This window comes from Biomphalaria glabrata, chromosome 8, assembly GCF_947242115.1.
Source record: "Biomphalaria glabrata chromosome 8, xgBioGlab47.1, whole genome shotgun sequence".
Lineage (NCBI taxonomy): Eukaryota > Metazoa > Mollusca > Gastropoda > Planorbidae > Biomphalaria > Biomphalaria glabrata.
In genome coordinates, this window is record NC_074718.1 from 16,026,487 (window position 1) to 16,048,155 (window position 21,669).

The 21,669-nt window shown below is 32.5% G+C and overlaps 1 protein-coding gene across 1 annotated transcript; it reads left to right on the forward strand.

The window, feature by feature from the left end:
• Positions 1–1,836: 1,836 nt before the first annotated feature.
• On the forward strand, positions 1,837–21,461 carry LOC106053622 (hsc70-interacting protein-like). The gene is made up of 10 exons (XM_013209204.2): positions 1,837–1,986; positions 4,851–5,036; positions 5,762–6,027; positions 6,662–6,746; positions 7,052–7,162; positions 9,638–9,740; positions 19,000–19,116; positions 19,282–19,345; positions 19,727–19,803; positions 20,314–21,461. Exons 2-10 carry the CDS (start codon positions 4,915–4,917, stop codon positions 20,476–20,478), a joined length of 1,110 nt encoding a protein of 369 aa, XP_013064658.1. The 5' UTR covers positions 1,837–1,986; positions 4,851–4,914; the 3' UTR covers positions 20,479–21,461.
• Positions 21,462–21,669: the final 208 nt, after the last annotated feature.

Consider the following 21,669-nt stretch of genomic DNA (forward strand, 5'->3'; position numbering starts at 1 on the left):
CACACAGATTAATAGCATCTATTCCTCTTTCGGGGGCCGCTAAAACTGAGAGATGAAAAGCGAAAATTGCTGAAATCCTCAAGAGATGCAGTCAAATGACTGATTTAAAATTCCCCTCGCCAGTTTAATAGGGGAACGTTGCTGAATCTCATGACAAATTTCACAACTCCATTTACTCCTGGAGATCATGCCAAGTTAGACGAAGCAGTAGACCAATCGAAAGACCAACTCCTATCCATAAAGATGCAGGTTTAGTCGCTCTAACTCCTAACTATAATAAAGCCTGTCTAGATAGACATGCACCTCTTCAACCTCGGATGTCTTTTTTTAAATAATGGAGTGTCTCTAAATGCGATCACGAAACAGTAGAGTGGTGTGTTGAGACAATCATGCTACTTGACGTTGACTTACCGGAGTAGGCATTAACTCTTTCTCTCCGTAATTTTTTACCACATTCTGGTGGAATCAACGTTAGTATCATCGATTAGGAGAGAAAGAGTTAACAATTGACGTAAGAAATTGATGACTAGAAATATGACACCTGGACTATAAGGCCGATGTTTATATATTGTGGAGTCAGTGGAGATGGTTTATACAGATGATAGCAAAAACTGCTGTCTAGTAATTATTGTCCCAATGGCTATTAATGAACTGAGGGGGGAGAATATTTTGAAATCACCAACTACACTTTTGAGTTAGTTTGAATGCTGTTAAAATGTTCGTATTATAAAGTAAAGTAATAGGCTTCTACACTTTTTTACATATAAAGAACACTTGCAGGGTTTCATATTGAAGGCGGCTGACTTTCACTAGAAACTGTTATGGACACAAAAGCAGAGACGATTTGTAAGCTAGTTCAACAGATGGTTGATATAAGGGTTAATAAGGGACCTTTCTTATTCTTTGAATACGGATACATTTATATTTATTGCAAGAATGTTTCACGTCACTTCCTTTTCACATTTTTGGTTTGTTTTGCTTTAAATGTTTTAGTTGTTACTTCAAAATATCCCAAACATCCCGAGCGGTCGGGGAGGGAGTTCGACCCGAGAACATAATATCGAGACGACACTCCAGAGCGTAAAACACTAATTGGCGCCATCAAGTGTAGATTATAATTTTACAAAATAAATAATTCTATCTACATGTAAATCAAGTTTGCATATATGGTTTAGTTTTATACATATCATATGCAATCATGCAATCAATAAGTTGTGGGCTGAATCGTATTTTATTGCCCGGGCCGACACCCAGTCCCCCCCCTCTCCCTGATTATTATTATTATAAATAGTAGTATAGTAGCTTAAATGTGTGCCAATTACAGTGACGTAGATAGGGTAGTTGAAGAGTGGGTCAAAATTTGAAAATCCCCCAGGCTCCCACAGTTCCACTTGAGGGGACCCCCAAATGAGTGCACATTTTTTTTTTTTACATTATAACAATATCATGTTATCTTGCTATTCATGTTGTTATGTATCAGGTTGCAGGCAGTTGCATTGTATTCCACACTTTAGACTTAAATATTTATTAGGTACATTATCTCATGTCATGATGTCGAATGTCAAAATGCAGGGGCCCCTAAAGAGTCCATCAAGCTCCCCAAGCCCCCAAATCCCTTTACCCACTAGCCAATTGAGAATCGGTAAATGTATATAGCCAGTCGCCCAACATGGTTCAAAGATTCCAACATTTAAAGCAATAGTTGAAAAAAAAGTGATAATTACTTACTTAAAGTGATAATAATACTACTAAAAGTAAAGTAAGTGCGGAAGTATTTCCACTTACAGAAAAACGCAGAGGCTGATCATAACATTTCAACAGCTGTTGAAATCGATATGTTGAAAGATAATCGATACCACCCACCGCTAGAAATAGTCCAGTACATACTATACAAAACACAAACCATTAGAATTAGATCTACTGAGAAATACTTTGAGTGTCGAGAAGATTCTATGCATTTTAAGCAAGTATTTTATTCAAAATTGTGTAAGTATTCCTAGATCTAGATTTAAGATTAGATCGACTCATATAGAGTCTAGATCTACAAATCGTCTAGATTTTTATGCATTTTTTTTTTTTTTGCACCCACATTCTAGATCTAGACTAGATCTAAACTAAATTTATCTAGCCTCCTATAAAAATTATAAGTATAGTTAATCACTTAGAAGTCTATTTAATTAAGAGACACTTCACTAGTCTAGTGACTAGAGTAGTCAGTAGTTTATTATTTAGAATCTATGCTATTCCGAGTATTCGGACACCTGTCCTAGAATCTAGATTCATAGGCATAGGCCAAAATTTCAAAGTTTGACTTTGACAGCGCATTATTTGACAATGCCTGGTTCGACACATGATATAGTAGCTTCTTATATTAGGCACAGCTCATCGAATTCTCGCTTTTTTTGTTTATAATTAACTTATTTTTATGTTTGGAGCTAAAAACGATGTTTCGGGACAGTGCATGTCCAATTTTAGATAAGTTTCTGTATTTTTGTTCTGCTTTTCCAAAGCAGATGGCAGTTTTTTAGATTCTCGGTAACCAAGTATGTAAAGCTATTGTATAAACCTCCCCCGGCAATTCATACCCATAAAAGGGATGAAGGCTATATTATGAGCCTGTTTGATCGTAGGCTGGTGGATCTATCAAAATAAGCTTCCAAACATCTTTAGAAAGACATTTCAATCACATTTATTCCGTAAGCTGTTAAATAAAATTAAAAAAGGAGGTGTTTCAACATTAATAATGAATTTAACACATTCTCCTATAGTGCACAAGGCAAAATCGTAATAAGAAATATTACTGGGATTAATAAATCTATGATTTTTTCAATGAATAAAAGTGACCTAGATCGAGATATCTAGAATATATAATTTATGAATGAAAGAAAAAGTGCGGGCTGCTAATTTGAAGCCAGAGACCATGCCCACTGCAGGTGATCACGCCAGGCGAGAGCTGGTGGTGAGGAGAGGTATACACTAAGCGTGTAGTGTCACAACCTATCATACAGGCAGTGGAGGGAAGGGGGAGAGAGTCATGAAAAGAATTATAAGCATCTATGGGAGGGAGGGGATGTTAAACGAACATCCAAAATATGAAAAGAAGAGGGTCCTTGAATGGGAATTAAAAGAAAGAGACAGAGAATACATGTAGCCTAGTTGAAAATATCATGTTTATTAAATTATAATAATTAATTTATAGATCTATGATTTATAGAGATTTATTTCTGTCTGTTTCTACACATAGATTGTATAGGTAGGCATATATAAAGAGACAATATACTATAAATACATATTGCAGAAGTGAATCTACTTCTTTTAATACAATCTAAATAATTTTTAATTAACACAGATATAATTTATTAGCAATAACATAGTGGTGTTTCTTAACGGTGATCGATGTGCGCTAAAGGAGAAAGCACAAAAACTGCATTTATTATAGGAGCATGAAGTGACCTGATTTATTTTAAAATAAAATCTTGACAATGAGTGGTAATTCAAAGAATCACAGCTATTTTTATAGTCCTTTAGTTGCAGAATAAGAATCTGCTTTCAGTTTTTTTGTAAGTTAAACCGTCACCAAATAAAAAAATAAAATAAAAATTTGACCTAGTTCCCGAATACGGTGTGCCTAATATAAGAATCTACTATATATAGTACATACAAAAGAAAATGAAGTATCAAAATCTTCTTTAGTTTAATGAGAATAAGGATGACTACTTAGAGCCATGTGTTTTCATTTAATTCAGACAAATTTGACCCACATTATTTGATTCTGGACACCATGCCATAATTTTTTTCAGACAGTCTCTAGATCTATATAGATTATAGGGATGTGAAATAAAAAAATTATCTTTGAAAATTATTTTTTTCGTTAGTACATCATTAAAAATACTTTGAAAGAACTTTCCAATAGTGTTTAAATTATAAGTGTAAGTTAAACAGTTAGAAAGTTATTATTTTTTTGTGGTATTTTGACCTAACATTGGTTGACATGGAACAATGAAGATGAGCATGTCAGCCAGCGAGACTCCCCCCCCCCCCCCCCTCTAGCTCACAAATCTGATTTCATTTATAATTATGAACTTCACTTGTTTAGAATGTAAAAATTGATAAAATAAACAAATTATCGGGTCTAGAAATAGGGAGCTTTTGGGTTAAAAACCTATCAAAAAGAAATTACCATTTGAATTTTAATCTCATTAAAAACAAAGCTTTAATTGTAATAATAATTATGACAGACCCTCTTAAGATATCAGAATTCCACATTTAAAGTCAATTATCATATTTTATTAAATTCAAGCAACACTAAAATGTATGCCTATGCATCACCCTATTTTTAGGTGTTGAAGATTTTTTAAAAATTTCATTCTAAGCTACAAGTATTCCATCTCATGTCATTGGACAGTGGAATGAAATAATGGTGGATTTTGCAACTTGAGGTGCAAGGGAACTTTGTCACTTTAGCTTCCTTTCTTTTAAAGATTGTGTCAAGGTTATTTGTAAACATTTTATTTATCTTTGTAAATTACACCACCTGATTTGCATCTTAAACACTAAATCAAGCATTTGCGAATCATTATTAGTCAAGAAAAGTAATTTAATGTCCCATTAGCGCTAGCGGATGTGATGCTTCAATAAATGTAAGATTTTCAGTTTCAGACCACAAATGTAAGCGGCATATACATTTTGGTCATTTATAAATAATGTGAAGAAAAAAAAAAAGCTTAAATTTAGGTATAGGATGTTTATACAATTTATAGTTTACAAGCAAATTTATATTTAACAACACTTACATGTTTTGTGAGATGGTCGGTCACAAAGTTTTAATATAGGCTTGGTTAATTTTTCAGTGTTTTAAAAACTCTTGATAAGATATACTTGAAAAGTATTTGTGCACTATAAAAGAGAAACAATATGGCAACCAGCATTCAGCAAGAGCAGCTTCAGATGCTCAAGGCATTTGTTAAAATATGCCAAGCGACACCAGAGATTTTACATCTGCCAGAATTGGATTTTTACAGAAAATATCTTGAAAGGTGAAGAATTTTATATAATTACATAAAAAAACAACAATTCAAGTTAATTAATATAAAATGTCACTCTTTGGGATCATGAAATAGTTAATGGTCTAGTTATAGCCTGCACTTTTTTTTTGGATAGTAATATTGTGTTTGGACTGAGTTCACGCTGTTCAACTAATGCTTAATACAGAAAAGAACACGGTTGAGTCTCTGTCGATAATTGATGATGTTGTTGAGATTGTGTTTATGTGTATGTTGGTAGTATGTGTATGTTATTAGTATGTAGACTTATTCCCCTTGGCAAGAGAGTTCATTTTGTATTGTTGTGTGCTATGAGAGTGTGATAAAAGAGTGATGTATCCAGCGTCTAGTGTTAGCGTTTCTTGTAGAGCTCAGTGTTCTTTAGTGTAATATTAAAGTTATAAGTGTATCATTTTTAAGCTAACAGTTGTTGTCTTGAAGTCTTAATGTAAAGTAAGTTTCCCTTTCAGACTTTGCTATGTTATTTTCAATTATAATCAATAAATATGTGATAGGCCAGATTCAACCTTGTACTGGGCCCTGAGGTGTAGTGAGCAAAACATGCGCCCGGGGCAATGTACAGTATTAGCAAAGTCCAACTTGTTTTTTTGTCTGCGTATGTAAGGTATTTAATATAATGTCTCTCTGCTCCTTGCTCTAATTTGTTTCTTTACATCTTTCTCAGGCTGCTTTACTCTTTTTATACCCTTTTCTTTTAGTTTGGGTGCAACAATCCCACCACGTAAGCAAGATAAATCCCCAAAAGAAGGAGATAAGCCTGAAGCCACAAATGATGCATCAGCAACAGAGGATATTGAAGATGATGATGATGTTGAGAGTGACCTGGAGCTAAATACTGATGGTGTTATTGAAGACAATGATGAGGACATGCCAGAGTATGGAGATGAAAATGCTGAAGTGACAGATGAAATCATTGATGAAGCTGATGCCAAAAGATCAGCTGCCATGGATGCCTCAGCAGAAGGTATAATTTGTTTAACTTCTCCTGTGTAAAATCATAGTTAAAGTTGTCCTCATTTTAAAAAAAAAATTGAATCTAGAAGCTGCCTTATGATATAAATGTTTACATTAATGAATAATATGAACTTTTTGTTTAAAAAATTAAAAAAATAAGCTGCTTTGATAAGAGCTATCTGTTCAAAACTTTTTTAGATTAGTTTGTCAGATTAACTCATGTTTTCGTCTTTTGTTCTCATAGCACCATGAGCCTACACATAATACATTATGTTTGTTGGATAAATTAAATGATTATTGTTACTGTAGAGAATTTAAATAACTTTTCAAAAGTAACATTAAAACATGTTTTTTTTCCATCTGCCAGTTGCTAATGTAAATATATTAAACAAATAAAGATAAATTGGACACATTTTAGAATGATAAGCCAGCATTATCATACATAAAATTCAATATTTGTCTTACTTATTAATTTGGCACCTATGAATTTGCACTTTAGTGTTGATTTGTTCCTAAACATTTAGTAGTATTATTATTATTGTAGTAATTTTTATTTTAAATAGGGCTCTAAATATTATGCGATTTTGAATTGATTATTCACATTAATTTAATTGTTGACGTCGAAGGGTCTGTATATTATCCAGGTCGTCTTGAGGACTCCATTGAGTTGTTTACAGAAGCAATCAAATTGAATCCATCTTCTGCTCTCATGTATGCTAAGAGAGCAATGTAAGTGTTGCTTCAGCTACAACTAATTGTTTTAGAAATATTTAAAGTTCTTTCCTTTTTTTTTTTAAGAAGTTAGAACAAATGCTTTTTTTTCCCCTCAAATTAACTGCTTGAAATGATTGAAAGATGAAATAATCAAATGGTATCACTGATAAATTCCTAGAGAACTTTTATGGGGAATTCTATTTAGTTTTTTTTCTTCATTCATTCAGAAGTTATAATTATTTTATCTTCATATTGTAAATTTGCTAGTTACTATTGCACAAGTGGATGTTTCTAATTTTGTATCTGTTCTTTTCTTGTAGGGTATTCCTGAAGTTAAACAAGCCTAAGAAAGCCATACATGACTGTACAAAGGCCATTGAATTGAATGCAGATTCTGCTCAGGGATACAAGTGGCGAGGAAGAGCTTACAGGTAGGTTTCACTACATTAAAAACAGATTAATTCTTGATTATCTATGGCACAGCATCTATATTTATGCTAGATTTCTGTTTATTTCTGTAAATGTTTTTTTTTTCTGTTTTTAACTTTTGAAGAAGCCTTATCATATATATTGTCCCTGTTATGTGTTTCAATTGGGAACATTTAAGTTTCAATTATTCTTGTTTGTGCAAGTTATCTTTAAACCTAAAAAAAATATTGCTTTTCTTCAAATGTTTTTATAAACTATTATCTGAGCCTTACACCATTAGATCACTTAGCCATGACTCACCTTTTAAGTAGATTAATTCTTGTTTTTGAATTGGTCATTTTATTTCTTTCAAAATGTCTTTAACAGAGTTGCCTATAAGTACACATCTTGCATGTTTTGTACGCAAATGAACACAAAAATATGCGCGAGCGGTTTAACATCTGAAAATACGCAGTTCCTTTCAATGTGTCACTTTATATTATGTCTTCAAACTGATTGGGAATTAATTGATTGATTAGTTCTAATTCATCTAGACTGGATCTAGAACTAGAGATATTTTACGATGTCAAGCACCTATTATAATAGAATTTACGTACACTATAAATACTAGAATTAGGATTTAGGCCTAGACCTAAATAGATTAGTCTAGATTACTAGACTTTTTTAGATTATTCTAGAATGAGATCTAGATTTAAATCTTATTCTAGTCTAGATTCTAGATCTAGATGTGACCAGGTGTGTACCAGACTTAGATTTAGAACTAATCTAGATCAAAGTACATCTAATTATATATTTAGACTACTGACTAGGTCTAGTCTCAAGGCTCTAGAAATCTTACTATATCTAGAATTCTAGATCTACCGAAAAACAGCTATTTCTGCCATCTTATCAATTCAAGAGATGTATTGATCTCCTTTCTCATCCTTTAGGGAATCTAAAATTTAAAAAGGGGGAAAAATTAGCTGTTCTAACATCATCATATAGGTCTAGATCTAGTATTTCACATTCACAACTAGTATTTCACATTCACTGTAGATAGAGTCTACTATTCTGTGGGACTGTTAAATTACCTTAAATAGCCCTGAGCACATTAAAAGCCAATCAACTGTTAATGAAACTGTTTACAGATCTAGACCTATTCTAGCTCTAGATTCAATTTGCTATAAACCACCAAATTCAGGAAAGAGTTCTTCTGATACAATAGTTAAAAAGGCAGAGTTTTTAATAGAAGAAATAGTGGTTGAGCTTAATCTCTCTCTCTAGCATGGTAAAGGGAATCAAACTGATGTTCCTTGACTTGCAGAACGTATCTTCTGTGGCAGATCGAAAGCTAGCTAGCAACTAGACAAGTTCCATCACTTATGATGGTCTAAATTCAAAGAATGAAATCAGGGGCATTGAAGGCTGAGTGTATTTGCGCCCTCCATCAAGACATTTGATTTATAAAACAACTTCAAGCACCAGAAACCATAATAAATAGCTTTATCTTACAACATCTATTCAGCAGACTCAATAGCCCAGCGTTTATATTAGAAACAAGTTCAATAACTAATTATTTGCCTGAAAAAAATCTTTAAAATGTTTGGCATTAGTGATTGTAGAGAATACTAAAGCTTTCATTGCTAACTCTGCAAAGAATGGTCTGAAAGAAGAAAATCTGAATTCTTTAAAATGTGATAAAATATTTCCAGTGTCTGGATACCTTGTAAAGCAATTGAATATAGACAAAACTACTTTTATAGAATTAGATGTCTTAGATGTCACTGATCCAGCTAAGCAAAACATTACATTTGGTTTAAGTCTAATTTCACTGGTAATAAAAATGTTCATTCTTGTGAATGAATTTTCTGTTGCCACTATTATGGAATGTAGAAAACACTAGAGGCATTATGATCATAAAATCATTGCCAAGTGACAAGAACTGCATCATTCTAACATAGTCTAGAAAAGTCTATGAGAAAGACTAAAAGTGTAAATATTTTGACAAATGTACAAAATGTTTGATATAACTTTATGCTGTGGTTAGCTTTAGGATTGCTACATTACGAGTTTGAATGATTTTTAGTCTTTCCTGAGTATATTTCTTTATTTTTAGGAAAATACACATTAGCCCCTCAAAATACACATTTCCAGGTCTGAGAATACACATTTCCATTTTGGCATGTAGGCATCTCTGCTTTAACATCAAAATTGCTTTGAACTAATTAAACCAGTCAGTTTAATGAGTTTTTTTTTTTTTTCATTTTTTTTTTTTAATAAATGTTGTATACTGTCCCACTTTCTGAAAAAGCTACAATACCTTCACATGTGTTGTTTCATTTAAATTAAATATGTTGATACCTGTATATTTTCCACAAAAAAATTAATAAAAAATATTTTGTTCAGAGTAAGTTTTATAAATAAACTAGAATTGTTGTGTGCTAATTGTAACCTAAGATAATTTGTATTGATTCATGTGTTGTTCTTTTTTAACTCAGATTGTTGGGTCAGTGGGAAGAAGCCTATCATGACCTGACCTTAGCATGCAAGTTAGATTATGATGATGATGCCAATGCATGGTTGCATGAGGTGACACCAAATGTAAGTAGCCAAGGCTTCCCAACTAGTAGCATAGTACTACTTCTTGTCTCTTGTACATGTGATTGGAAACAACATGAAAGTGCAGTGCCAGGAAGATTACATAGCACTTTTCAGATCTCTTTAAAAAAATTAAAAGCTCTTTAAATCTTCAAATTATCCTACGGCTAGCTAGGATTTTCGTCTATTTTGATGGAAACTATTGAATTTCCATCAATTTTTTTAATTTGTTGCTAATATTAAAAAAAAGAAAGATTACTCAAAGCATCTTTTGCACCCTGCATCCAACATAACAAGGCAAGCCTTAACCTGTAACCCCCAAGGAAAGAGGAAGAGGGGACAGCCCAGGAATACATGGCACCGCAATTTGGAAGCAGATGGGCAGGACATTGGGACAGTTGGAGAGACTCGCCCAGAACCGAGATGCCTGGATGAAGCTGGTTGGTGGCCTATGCTCTAGAAGGGACCACAGGCAGAGATGAGATGATCTTAAAATTTTTTGCTGATAATATTTTTTAAAAATATGTCTCAAAGCATCGCCTTGTGTTAATTACCCCTTACCTTGCTTCTTGTGCTGCTGAACCCAATAGCTTCTATTTCTGGTTTTAAAAACACAAAGATAGTAACTATGAAAAAAAAAAGCTGAGAAAGGCTCACCAAAAAAGATAGCCTTCTGGTACATGATCACCCCTCCTACAGGAAATGTGTGTGACTCAGCACAGCTTTGCAAGGGAAATAGTACCTCTACGCTGTCCACACTGGTCTCCAGCAGAACATGGTATTCTTGCCTGGGTGTGCCCATTATGGAATCTCAGAACTTGAGAACAAAAGTTTCTCAGATTCGCCTTATACTCTGCCATAGCAGCATTTATATATATATATATATATATATATATATATATAATGTATATATAAACTATGCACATCCTGTTTTCACTAAAAAAAAAAAGATTAGTTAAGTATATCTTGTTCTGAATGAGACATGAACGTTCTTGATTTACAAAATAAAAAAAACTGCTGGTAACTTTTGTCTGGAGGTGTGCTGCATTTATAGTCTACCATCAACAAAGCATTGTATTGCAATAGTAGTTAATATTTCAGTTAGGCTGCAAAGAAATGATTGCTCTGATTCTCTATTGTTGCGAGGATAGAGGAAGGAAGACAATCTTATTGAAAGTAGTTTTAGACCTATGTGCTTTGAGCTGTTCAATAATGACTAATTCAAGCCTAAACAAAAAATAAATATCTAGCCTTACATTTTCTTTCATACTTCTCCCTCCCAACTAAAAAGTACATCTGTTGTAACAGTAAAAGTGACTTGAACTGCAGACCAGTATTGTATGTGCACTGACTGGTTTTTAGTGACATAGCTCTAGTGAAGATTTCATATGTCCAGGAAAATGGGAAGAGAAAAGATTGTTTTGAAAGGAAAAAATTTGATCTACTACAGGTGCCATTATTTCTTTTGTAAACATTTTTTATATGATCGAGGTGAAGTTAAATTATCATTTATAAAGGTACATTTATATCACTTTATATAGCTATGAAATATGTATTTTTGTTAATTAAGTTTTCAAAACTAACTTGCTTATATAAATAGTGCTCGAATAAAACAACAAACACAAGAACTTGACAACTCTGCTCCAAATAAAATTATACCTTAATGAGTCTAATAAGTAAAGAATCAAATACTTTATAATTGGAAACACAATCGCTGTACTGCACTTTACTAGTCTCTATCATGTCCTGGATTCCTACTGCTTCACTCAGGGATCACTGTACTAGACTGATTTTACTGTGGACTAACAGTAGCAGTCTGAATGGCCTGAGATGAACTCCGATTGGGAACAGAGCAGGAAGGACTAATCTTCCTGTAGTGCTCTGGCAAGAAACTGGGCCTTAAGGCATAATGCCTTATAACCTCCATACAAGTTGAGTGACTGTCAGACACGTCCCCCACCCCAGCTCCCGGAACTGAAGACACTTGTACAAGATATGCAGTGACGGGAGTCATAGTTCGGACAAAACCAGGCAAAGTATGCCCCAATAGGTCAGTATTCTGTCCTACATTGCACAATGATTGCTTGGTCTGACCTCTTCAACGGCCACCATGGATTGTCGTGATCTGCGTGATGCATAGGCTGCCAGACACCACAGGCTCTGTCGGATTCCTCCCAGGACTTTAACCACTTCTCATGAATGAGTGCTGTGGGGGAGTAAAGTAACTTTCTCTTGACTGTATGAAAACACACATTAAATGCAACTGCAAGATTTACTTTACAGGTGTCTCTAAAGCTTATACTTAAATAGTAAAATTTGAAGATAATGATGATAACTATAGCTTGGATTTCAAATATATGGTTTAAAAAGAGATAAACATGTAATTTTTTAGATGGATAACTAATTATGTATAACAAATGTAATAACTTTTATATTTATTAACAAATGTTCAACTAGGCCAAGAGAAATGAACATTTTAGAAAAAAATGGAATAACAGTAATGCATATTTGATTAGGAAAATGGGATGTTTTATTTGTGACATTTGAACACAAAAGTGTTTACCTGTTTTACTAGATTGATAAAAGGAAATGTAATCCTAAGCAACATATTTAGCAAAATAATTGATTTAAAAAAGGCTCAATAAAATAGTTGGTGAAATACAATTGTCTCCATTAACTGTCATTACCAGAGTTTTTTCAGACAATTGGCTCTGAAACACCACAATGCAGGTTTGGGCTAGGATGTAATAATCTTCAATTCTGAGGGAACATCCAAGACGTAAATAAACTATGAAACATTTTCTTTAAAAATATGTTGCCATTGTAGAATAATGAACAAACTGTGGGAGATGAGTGGGCAAAAAAATATAGAGGTGCAGATCTTAAAGAGGAAGTAGAGATGGATTGGTCACACCCTAAGAATAGATACCAATAGAGCTAGGCAGGCCTTAGAGTGGAACTCCCCAGGGGACAAGATGCAGAGGAAGACCAAAAAGAACATGGCGACCAGTATACTAGAGGAGGTCGAGAGGACCGGAGAGAGCTGGGAAGCCATAAACAAAAGTAGCAAGAGACAGTGGAGAGTGGCATGTTTTTACGGAGGCCCTATGTTCCATGAGGAACTCAAAGGAAAGATGATGATCTAAATTTTTTTTAAAGAAAAATATTTTGCACGAATCAGAAAAGTGTGTCACTCAGATTAGATAATCTGCATGAAGCGTATGATTTAAAGGCAAAAAAAAATATATAAAAAATAAATACTGTTTAGTTATTATTTTAATAATGTATATACAGATGTGCATACAATATACAATATTTAGTTTTTAAAAACAAAACAAAAGGGAACACTTTCAGAAGTGTATATACACTTTTTTTTTTCATATTATAAATCACCCAATTAAAACCAGTGAATTGAAATACGGAGTACTCTTTTAGATTTAAGTAGAACAAAAAATATCCTTTGCATCTATTTCAAGGAAGATGAAGACATTATATTTCTAAAAGCCCTCACTCATCACTAATCTGTCACTTGCTGCAGATGACAAAATATGAAAATTTAACCTTTTATCACTTATGTTTAGTCGAGGGTAACTAAGATATTGTCATGATGGAAACCACAATGGTTACATTTACCAGAAACCTTTTTTTTAATTATTTGCATTGCTAAGAATGAAAGAAGGTTATGTTGCAGGATTATTTATTTTGTTACTTAAGATACCTTTGTATGTTTAAGAGTGTGTAAGTAATAGTGGGCACTTATTTTAGTGCATTGTAAATCAATAGACAATGTATTTAAAAAAAAAAAGACTTCTTGTCACATCCTTTTTATTATTTTGTGGGTAAGAAAACACCTTTTCAACCCCAACTTATTTTTTCTTAGTCACCTATTTTCACTAAATGTTACTGTAATTATTGTACATATCGTCTCATGTTCAAGCTAGATCAATATATTACACTGAACAATATAGTATACTCAACATATAAGTGATTCTTAGATAGTAACTTTTGTTTTTGTAGGGGAAAAAAATGGTAAATCTAGATCTATCTAGTAAATCAAGTGAAAAGGGGAAAATTAATTAAAAATTTTAGATCTATATGTTCCTGATCTATGATCCCTAAACATAAGAATATTAATATGATCTTCTATTAAACTATTGAGAGTATTATCCTTTTGTATTAGATTGAGGTTTTTATGTTGATATTCTAGACGTATCTATCCTAATGAAAAGCAAAAAAAACAAAAAAAAAATACCTTGACCTTTGATTGGGAGAGTCCATTTTTTAAAGGTGAAGAAGGCTGAATAAATAAAATACTACTTACAAACTGTTTTTGTATTTATGATTTTAAGTAACTGCAAAAATGATTTAGATGATTCTAGATCTACTACATTATTCTGTTCAATAAGCATAAGGCAATATTTCTCATTAGAAATATTGAGGACACATAAAAACAACAGTGACCTTGTCCTTGATAGATTTCTTTTAAATTTAAGTCTCTGGCCTAATTCTCAGATTTATTTGTCCACCAGTGCATTTAGTTAACTTGCAGATCTATTTCTGTCAGCTTTCATCCATAATCTTATCTAGATCTAGAATTTAGATCCAGAGCTGTGAAGCAAGTTCCTCACAGTCATTCAGTCTTTAAGACGTATAATTATAATCATCATTTAGACAATAGAACTTGATCTATTCTTTTTTTTTTTTTAGTGTGCAATTATTTAATTCCCCCTCGCCTCTTTTTCTTTTTTAATTTGCTTAAAAAAAAAAGTATTCCCTTTTCAGACCTTGCGATCTATGGGGCAGATGGTGTAAAGGTAATCTGTTTCCTGTGGCCCACAGTTAACTATTTTTAAAAAAAGTAACCTTTATTATATTGTGTTTAAGCAGGTGGACTACTGCTATTACAATAGCTTTTTAAATAGAGAAGGCTGGTTTATCCTCCATTCCGCTGAAACTGGTTAGAGATACCTATCACTCTTTTTTATTTTTTATTTCCCATCAAATTTGAGGGTAAAGTCGTATATCTAATTTCCAGCATAGGCAGTTCTCCATGCAGTTTGTCTTCTCAAAAGGTGTTCTTTAGTATTCTTGAGAAAGAATGCAGCTTTGAAGGTCATGATCTATATTCCTTGGTGACACTCTACCTTTACAAGGGCAGGTTTAGGATAGATCTAATTTTTATTTTTTGAACATGTGTTGTCTCATTCTATGTAACCTTACAGAGACATAAATTTAAGGTTGAGATTATTTGCATTTATATTTACATGCTTCTTTCTAAATTTGAATGAGAACTGGTCTATCTTAGAATTCTGTTACTTTTCTATAGTTTTCTATATAGTTTGAATTTTTTTATAATAAGTTTTGTTTTGTTTTTTCACTATACTATACTAATAAAATCATATTCAAAATTATTATTTATTATAAGTATTAAATTTTGAAGAAGCAACAGTTCTTGAATTATTTTCTTTTTCAGTGACAAGCACTTTAGTACATATTCTTGTTCTTTCATTTGTTTAAGTTTCTGCTATTAACCAAAACTCCATTGGATAGTTAGTTTGTTGTTGTTTTTAAATAGTAGACTATTATAATTCTGTAATAAGAACAATTTTGCATCAAATTCTACACCATTTTACATTAAAGTAATCATACTAAATACAGAAAATAGCAGGTAGATTAAAAATAACAACATAAAATTACAACATTCTCATGTAACTTGTTAGCTTAATTGTACCAGGCATTAAGAAAACTTGAATACAGATATTTAAAATTTGAAAAAAATTAAGATGCCTCGTTGATTTTTCAAATGAAAAATTGTAGATCTAGTAAGCAGACATAAACATAATTTATGGTAAAGCCATTAACGAAGACTTAGTGGAGACCTAGACATAGATTTACCGAAAATTTCACTTCTAAATTGATACATTTTAAGATTTATAAAAACACAAACATATTGCTATTATAAATACAAGTTGAAAATAGATTTAGATCTAGAACTACATTTGTAAAATTTAAAATTTGTCAAACATTCTTATTAGAAAAAGACATTAACCAACCAACCAACCAACCAACCAACCTCTGGAATTTCATTAAAAACCATCTTAAAAGCATAATAGAAAATCATATACCAACTAAATACACATCAAACAAAATAAATAAATGCTGGTTTAATAATAGACTAAAGAAGCTTTGTAAACAGAAGGAAAACCTCTATAGAAAATTTAAAGAAACTAATGCAGAAAGAGTTTACAAAAAGTATATAAAAATTAAACACTTAACCCAAAAAGTAAGCAGACAGCTGCAGAGTGAATACATAAACAATGTAATATCTAAAGATAACAACAAAAACCTATGGTCATACATTAAGTCTAAGAAAATGGAAACAACAGGCGTAGCGCCATTAAAAGATGAACATAACATAATACATAATGATAATGAAACTAAAGCAAACATTCTAAACAAATACTTTGCATCAGCATTCTCAGCCCCAGGAGACAAAGACATATTACTGAATTTGAACCAAGTAGACAACATAGAAGATATAGTAGTACAAGAAAATGGAATTCAAAAACTATTAGCCAACACCAAACCAAATAAAGCTTCTGGACCTGATGGTATTCCAGCTAGATTACTCAAAGAACTAAGTAATGAGCTAGCCCCAGTGTTCAAAACACTCTTTCAGGCTTCACTTAACCAGGGCAGAGTACCAAAGGACTGGAAAGAAGCTAATGTCACCCCCCTATTTAAAAAAGGAGAAAAATCTGACCCAGGGAACTACAGACCAGTATCACTTACCAGCATCACATGTAAAATCCTAGAACACATAATATGTAGCAACATCATAAACCACTTAGACAAACATAATGTCCTCACACCATACCAACATGGCTTTAGGAAATATAGATCATGTGAAACACAACTAATAGGACTAATTGATGATTTTTCAAAAGGTTTAGATAATAGTGAACAAATAGATGCTATCTTACTAGATTTTTCTAAGGCTTTTGACAAAGTTCACCACCATAGTTTGCTTAAAAAATTAAAATATTTCGGCATTAATGGTCCACTGCATCAGTGGATTAAAGACTTTCTGATAGGGAGAGAACAAACTGTAATAATAAATGGCTCTAAATCAACACCGATAACAGTAAACTCAGGTGTACCTCAAGGTACAGTCTTGGGTCCACTACTATTTTTAATTTACATAAATGATTTACCAAATTGCATTAGTTCAGGAACAAAAGTCAGATTATTTGCAGACGATTGCATAATATATAGAACAATAAAAACAACACAAGACACAGATATTTTACAAAGAGAATTAGATGAATTACAGAAATGGGAATCAAATTGGAGCATGTCTTTCCACCCAGAAAAATGTCAGTTGTTAAGAGTAACAAAAAAACTAAAACAAATTAATTCCACTTATCTTATTCATGGCAAACCAGTATCACAGACTAAAAACGCAAAATACCTAGGTGTTATAATAAATGAAAAACTATCATGGAATCCACATATTGATGAAACTACAAAAAAATCAAACAAAGCATTAGGATTTATTAAAAGAAATTTCTATAAATCAAATAAGAACATAAAACTAAAATGTTACTTAACCTTGGTTAGGCCAATAATAGAATATGCATCCTCCGTTTGGGACCCCTCAACTCAAGAAAACATTAAGAAACTGGAACAGACACAAAATAGAGCAGTGAGATTCATAACAAACGAATATTCACATTTGACTAGAGTAACACCTTTAGTAAAATCACTAAATTTAGAAAGCCTTCAGGACAGAAGGCTCAAAAGTAAAGTAGCAATCATACATAAAACACTGAACCATAATCTTCAAATACAAAAACAAAATTTAATAAAATACTCTGAAAGACACAAAGATAAAGGCACATTCCTCGTCCCATATGCTAGGACAAATTTGTACAAATACTCCTTCTTCCCTAGTGCTATTAGAGCATGGAATGGGTTGCCTGAGCTAGCCAGGAAAACCAGTGACTTGGCAGAATTTAAGTCATTGGTTAATATGCATGACTAAATGCATGACGCGTAGGACGTAATCATCTTCTTTTTTGAAGTAACGTCTGTATTATATAAGATAAGATAAGATTGTAAGAATTGCTTTCTTTGGTGAACTGTTAAAGTTAGTTGAGGAAAATGTCCTTTAAGTTAATCACATTTTTTGACTGACTGACTTCTGGATCAATTTTTAACACTGTCTCTTTTATTGGTATTGTGAACACACATTGAAAAAACTTGTTAGTACAAAATGTTTAAAACATGCTGTGAAGTTTTACAATTTAAAACCTATCTTTCATAAGTCTATTTTCTTTTTGAAATAAAATCATATCTATAGTTAATTACTGCAATAGTTCATGGAACACCTAGACAAGCCTTGCAAAGTTTAGTGTTTGGGAAACACTGCTAATGCTATAGTCTATATTTTAACACCCTTCCCCCCCCCCATTTTTTTCCTAAAATAAAGTTGTAATACTTTTGACAATTTTATGAACACATCTTACAAACTAGGTATGGCTGCTTAGTCATGTGGTATGCTGTCTCAATGGTCCTGGGTTCGAACCCTTCCCGCCATAGCCTATATGCCATCCAGGTTTAGCTAGGATGTAATAATCTTCAATTCTGAGGAAACATATATAACATAAAGTATGAAAGGTCCTATTCCTACTTGAGACCATGATACCCCCATAAATTATAGGTGAAGTGTATGAAACACACATGGTGGCATTCATCAGATTTCTCTTTTTTTCTTATGTTGGAGGTACATTAAATTAAATAAATCATTTGCACTAGAATTTGCATTTGGTTTTTGTTTGTTTTTTGGTCAATATTATAAAATACACACACACACACATTATAATGTTAGTGACATAACAATAATTACTAAACAAACTTAAATCCTAAATCTAATAGACAAAAATAACTATAATTATTACCATAAAAAATACATTAAAACACACATAAAACATAGATATCCTGTATGTATCATTCTTTTTAATTTAAAATGATCATGTACTGTATAATAAATGGGACTAAAACATTTTGTACTAAACAGTTGCCCCAAAATGCCCTGCTTCTGTTTTGGGGTTTGTCAAGAAGACAATCTGATTGTTCTCAAATGTCAGTGGTTTAATTGGGTGGTAGCTGCTAATTCTGATGTATCCCAACAATATATGCAATCCCTCATCAGCACTATAAGGATGTTTGAATTTTAATTCAAGTTTTTTTTCTTCTTCAGGCCAAAAAAATAATGGAACACAAGAGAAAGTATGAGAGAATCAAGGAAGAAAAAGAGTTAAAGAAGAGACGAGAGAGAGTGAAAAAATCTCGAGAGGAATATGAAAAACTAAAGGAGGTTTAAGATTTGATTAGCCTTTGAAATTACCTGTGTAATTAAAGAATGTAATGCTGTCATTTGGATAAGGAAGTAGCATAATGATAAGTGCGAATTCAAATTTCAATAAAAATTTCTTTTCAATGGTTTCTTTTAAAAGAGTTATTTCATTGTTTTATTCAACAGCAACAGCAAAATGCCAACAATGATGCAGATGGTGGTTTTGCTGGATTCCCAGGAGCATTCCCAGGTATAGTTAAAATATTGAATACATTGTAAAATTATACTGGTGCCTAACTATCATCTTATAGCTACATTAAAAAATATATCCTAATGCATCTACTAATGGTATTAAAGTCATCTTTGGATTGGATATTATATTATTGGATACACATAAGAAAAAAAGTTCTAGATATTTTTGGAATTGAATGGTGCCTTAGACTTTATTATTATAAATGAATTTACAAGAAAGTGTTGAAAGCTGGTTCTTTTTTTTAATTGACCTTTTCAAAGGTGGTATTTATAACTTGAGAGGCTGCCTTAAAACATGTACCTTATGACCTACTAGTTTAAAGGTAATTTAACAATTACTCAGTTGTCAGTCCTAACTTTTGTTTTTCTTGTTACTTAGGCTCAGCTGGTGGAATGCCTGGCATGCCTGGACTAAGTCAATTACTTCAGGATCCTGAACTCTTGCAAGCTTTCCAGGTAGTACCCTAAAGTTGATTTTTATTTTGTGATAAAGCTTTCATACTGCTGATATCATGGTTAATATTGTGTTGTTTTTTTACTTTTATACAAATTTTCACATTGATTTGTTGATAAAAACTAAAATAGACGTGACCTCTTCAACTATTATAACACTATTGATACAAGCTGTACAGTATGACAAGATAGCATTCTTCTTCTTGTAAGACTTCCCACATGTCTTCAACTTGCCACTTGCACTGCCATTATTTCCCTCCCTAAAAATTTGACCTTTGCTTTTTGTTACATTTGAAATAAGTTGGCTTAAATAAATACAACATTAATACCCAATAAGATTCATGACCTATGCATACACTGGTATATAGAAAGGCCCAAGGGCTCAACACTTAGCCATGACTCGCCTTAAAATTTTAGTCACAAAAATTAGTTCCAAGTTTGTTTTGAAAATGTGTTGTTTCATATGAACATATTCTAAAGTACTGGTATTTAAAAACAAACAAATGTTCACAGGACCCTGAGGTTGCTCAAGCTTTTCAGGATGTTGCCATGAATCCTGCCAATATTTCCAAGTATCAGAACAACCCTAAAGTACAGGCACTCATAAACAAAATGGCAACCAAATTTGGTGGTGGTGAAGGTGGTCCCAAACCCAGTGGCTTCCCCGGCACTGTGTGATAGTTTTGTTGTATGGCTGTAAGTCAAGAAAGAACTGATGTGGTTTATAAGTGGGCCTTCAAACACACAATTTGTTCTCACCAGAAAACATCTTCTCCAAGAGTGGCACCAGTATTTAGTCATCATTACTAACTGTGTGAATGATCTGTGCACATTTTAACCATGTTACATTTAGTGGCTGTATTTTGTTAGTTGTGAATTATCATGAAGAGAGTTTTACATTTCATTTAGTATCTATCAATACCTGTTGTTTTTTTAAACTACATTTTCTTGCCAGTATCCTGGCTAAGCAGCAATGTATCTTGTATTGTTTGTTAACTTACTTCATGAGTTCTTGTAAAGAGAACATTTTCTGTTTTGTCTTTGTCCCCCAGAACTCTAGATTAATTTGGTCTAAACAGTTGGTATGTTATTATATAGGAAAAGCTTAAAGTAAAGAATTTTTATTCAGGCATGTTTTTTTTTTTATCATTCGCTCATGCAACACAAAGCAGATAGATTATTTGATTGATCTCGAGCTTAAGTACACATTTCATTATCTGTACTGATTTGATTTGTCTCATGATTTTATAAAGTACACATTTCATTACTATAGTATAGGTGAAAAAAAAATGAATCCCACATTCCACATCTATTTGTATAACATGCTAAGCCACTGCCTTTTTAGACCAGTTTTTATTTGTATAAAGAAAAAAAAAAGATTAGCACTTGAGTTTGTGAGATTAAAATCTTAAACTGTGTTTTTATTTTTCCTCATAATTCTATTACTGCTGCTTTTTGAATATGCTGTAAGTGGATGTCAAAAGTCTACTAAAGTATGAGAGATAAATGTATAAACACTGTTTTTTTTTATCTGCACTCATGAAGTATTTTGTTCTATAACTGTATACCAAGCCAGATTATTTTTTTTGTTTCCTTTTGTGTTCGTTTGAATTCTGATGCAAGTAGCTGTTCAATGTTAATAAAGATTTGACATGTTCTTACATTGCTTTTGGGTTTGTTTAGGGAGGTGCTGACTGAGTTGGGATTCCACATGCACAGCATGTAAATAGATATCATATCATTCAGTAATATGGAATCACTTTCCCAGTCAAATGGGATGGATCTCAAACTTAAAAAGTCAGTCGTGTTATTAATGTTAGCGTTATAACTGTTAGCTAATATCAAGCTTAAGTAGTCAGTTGCGTTATT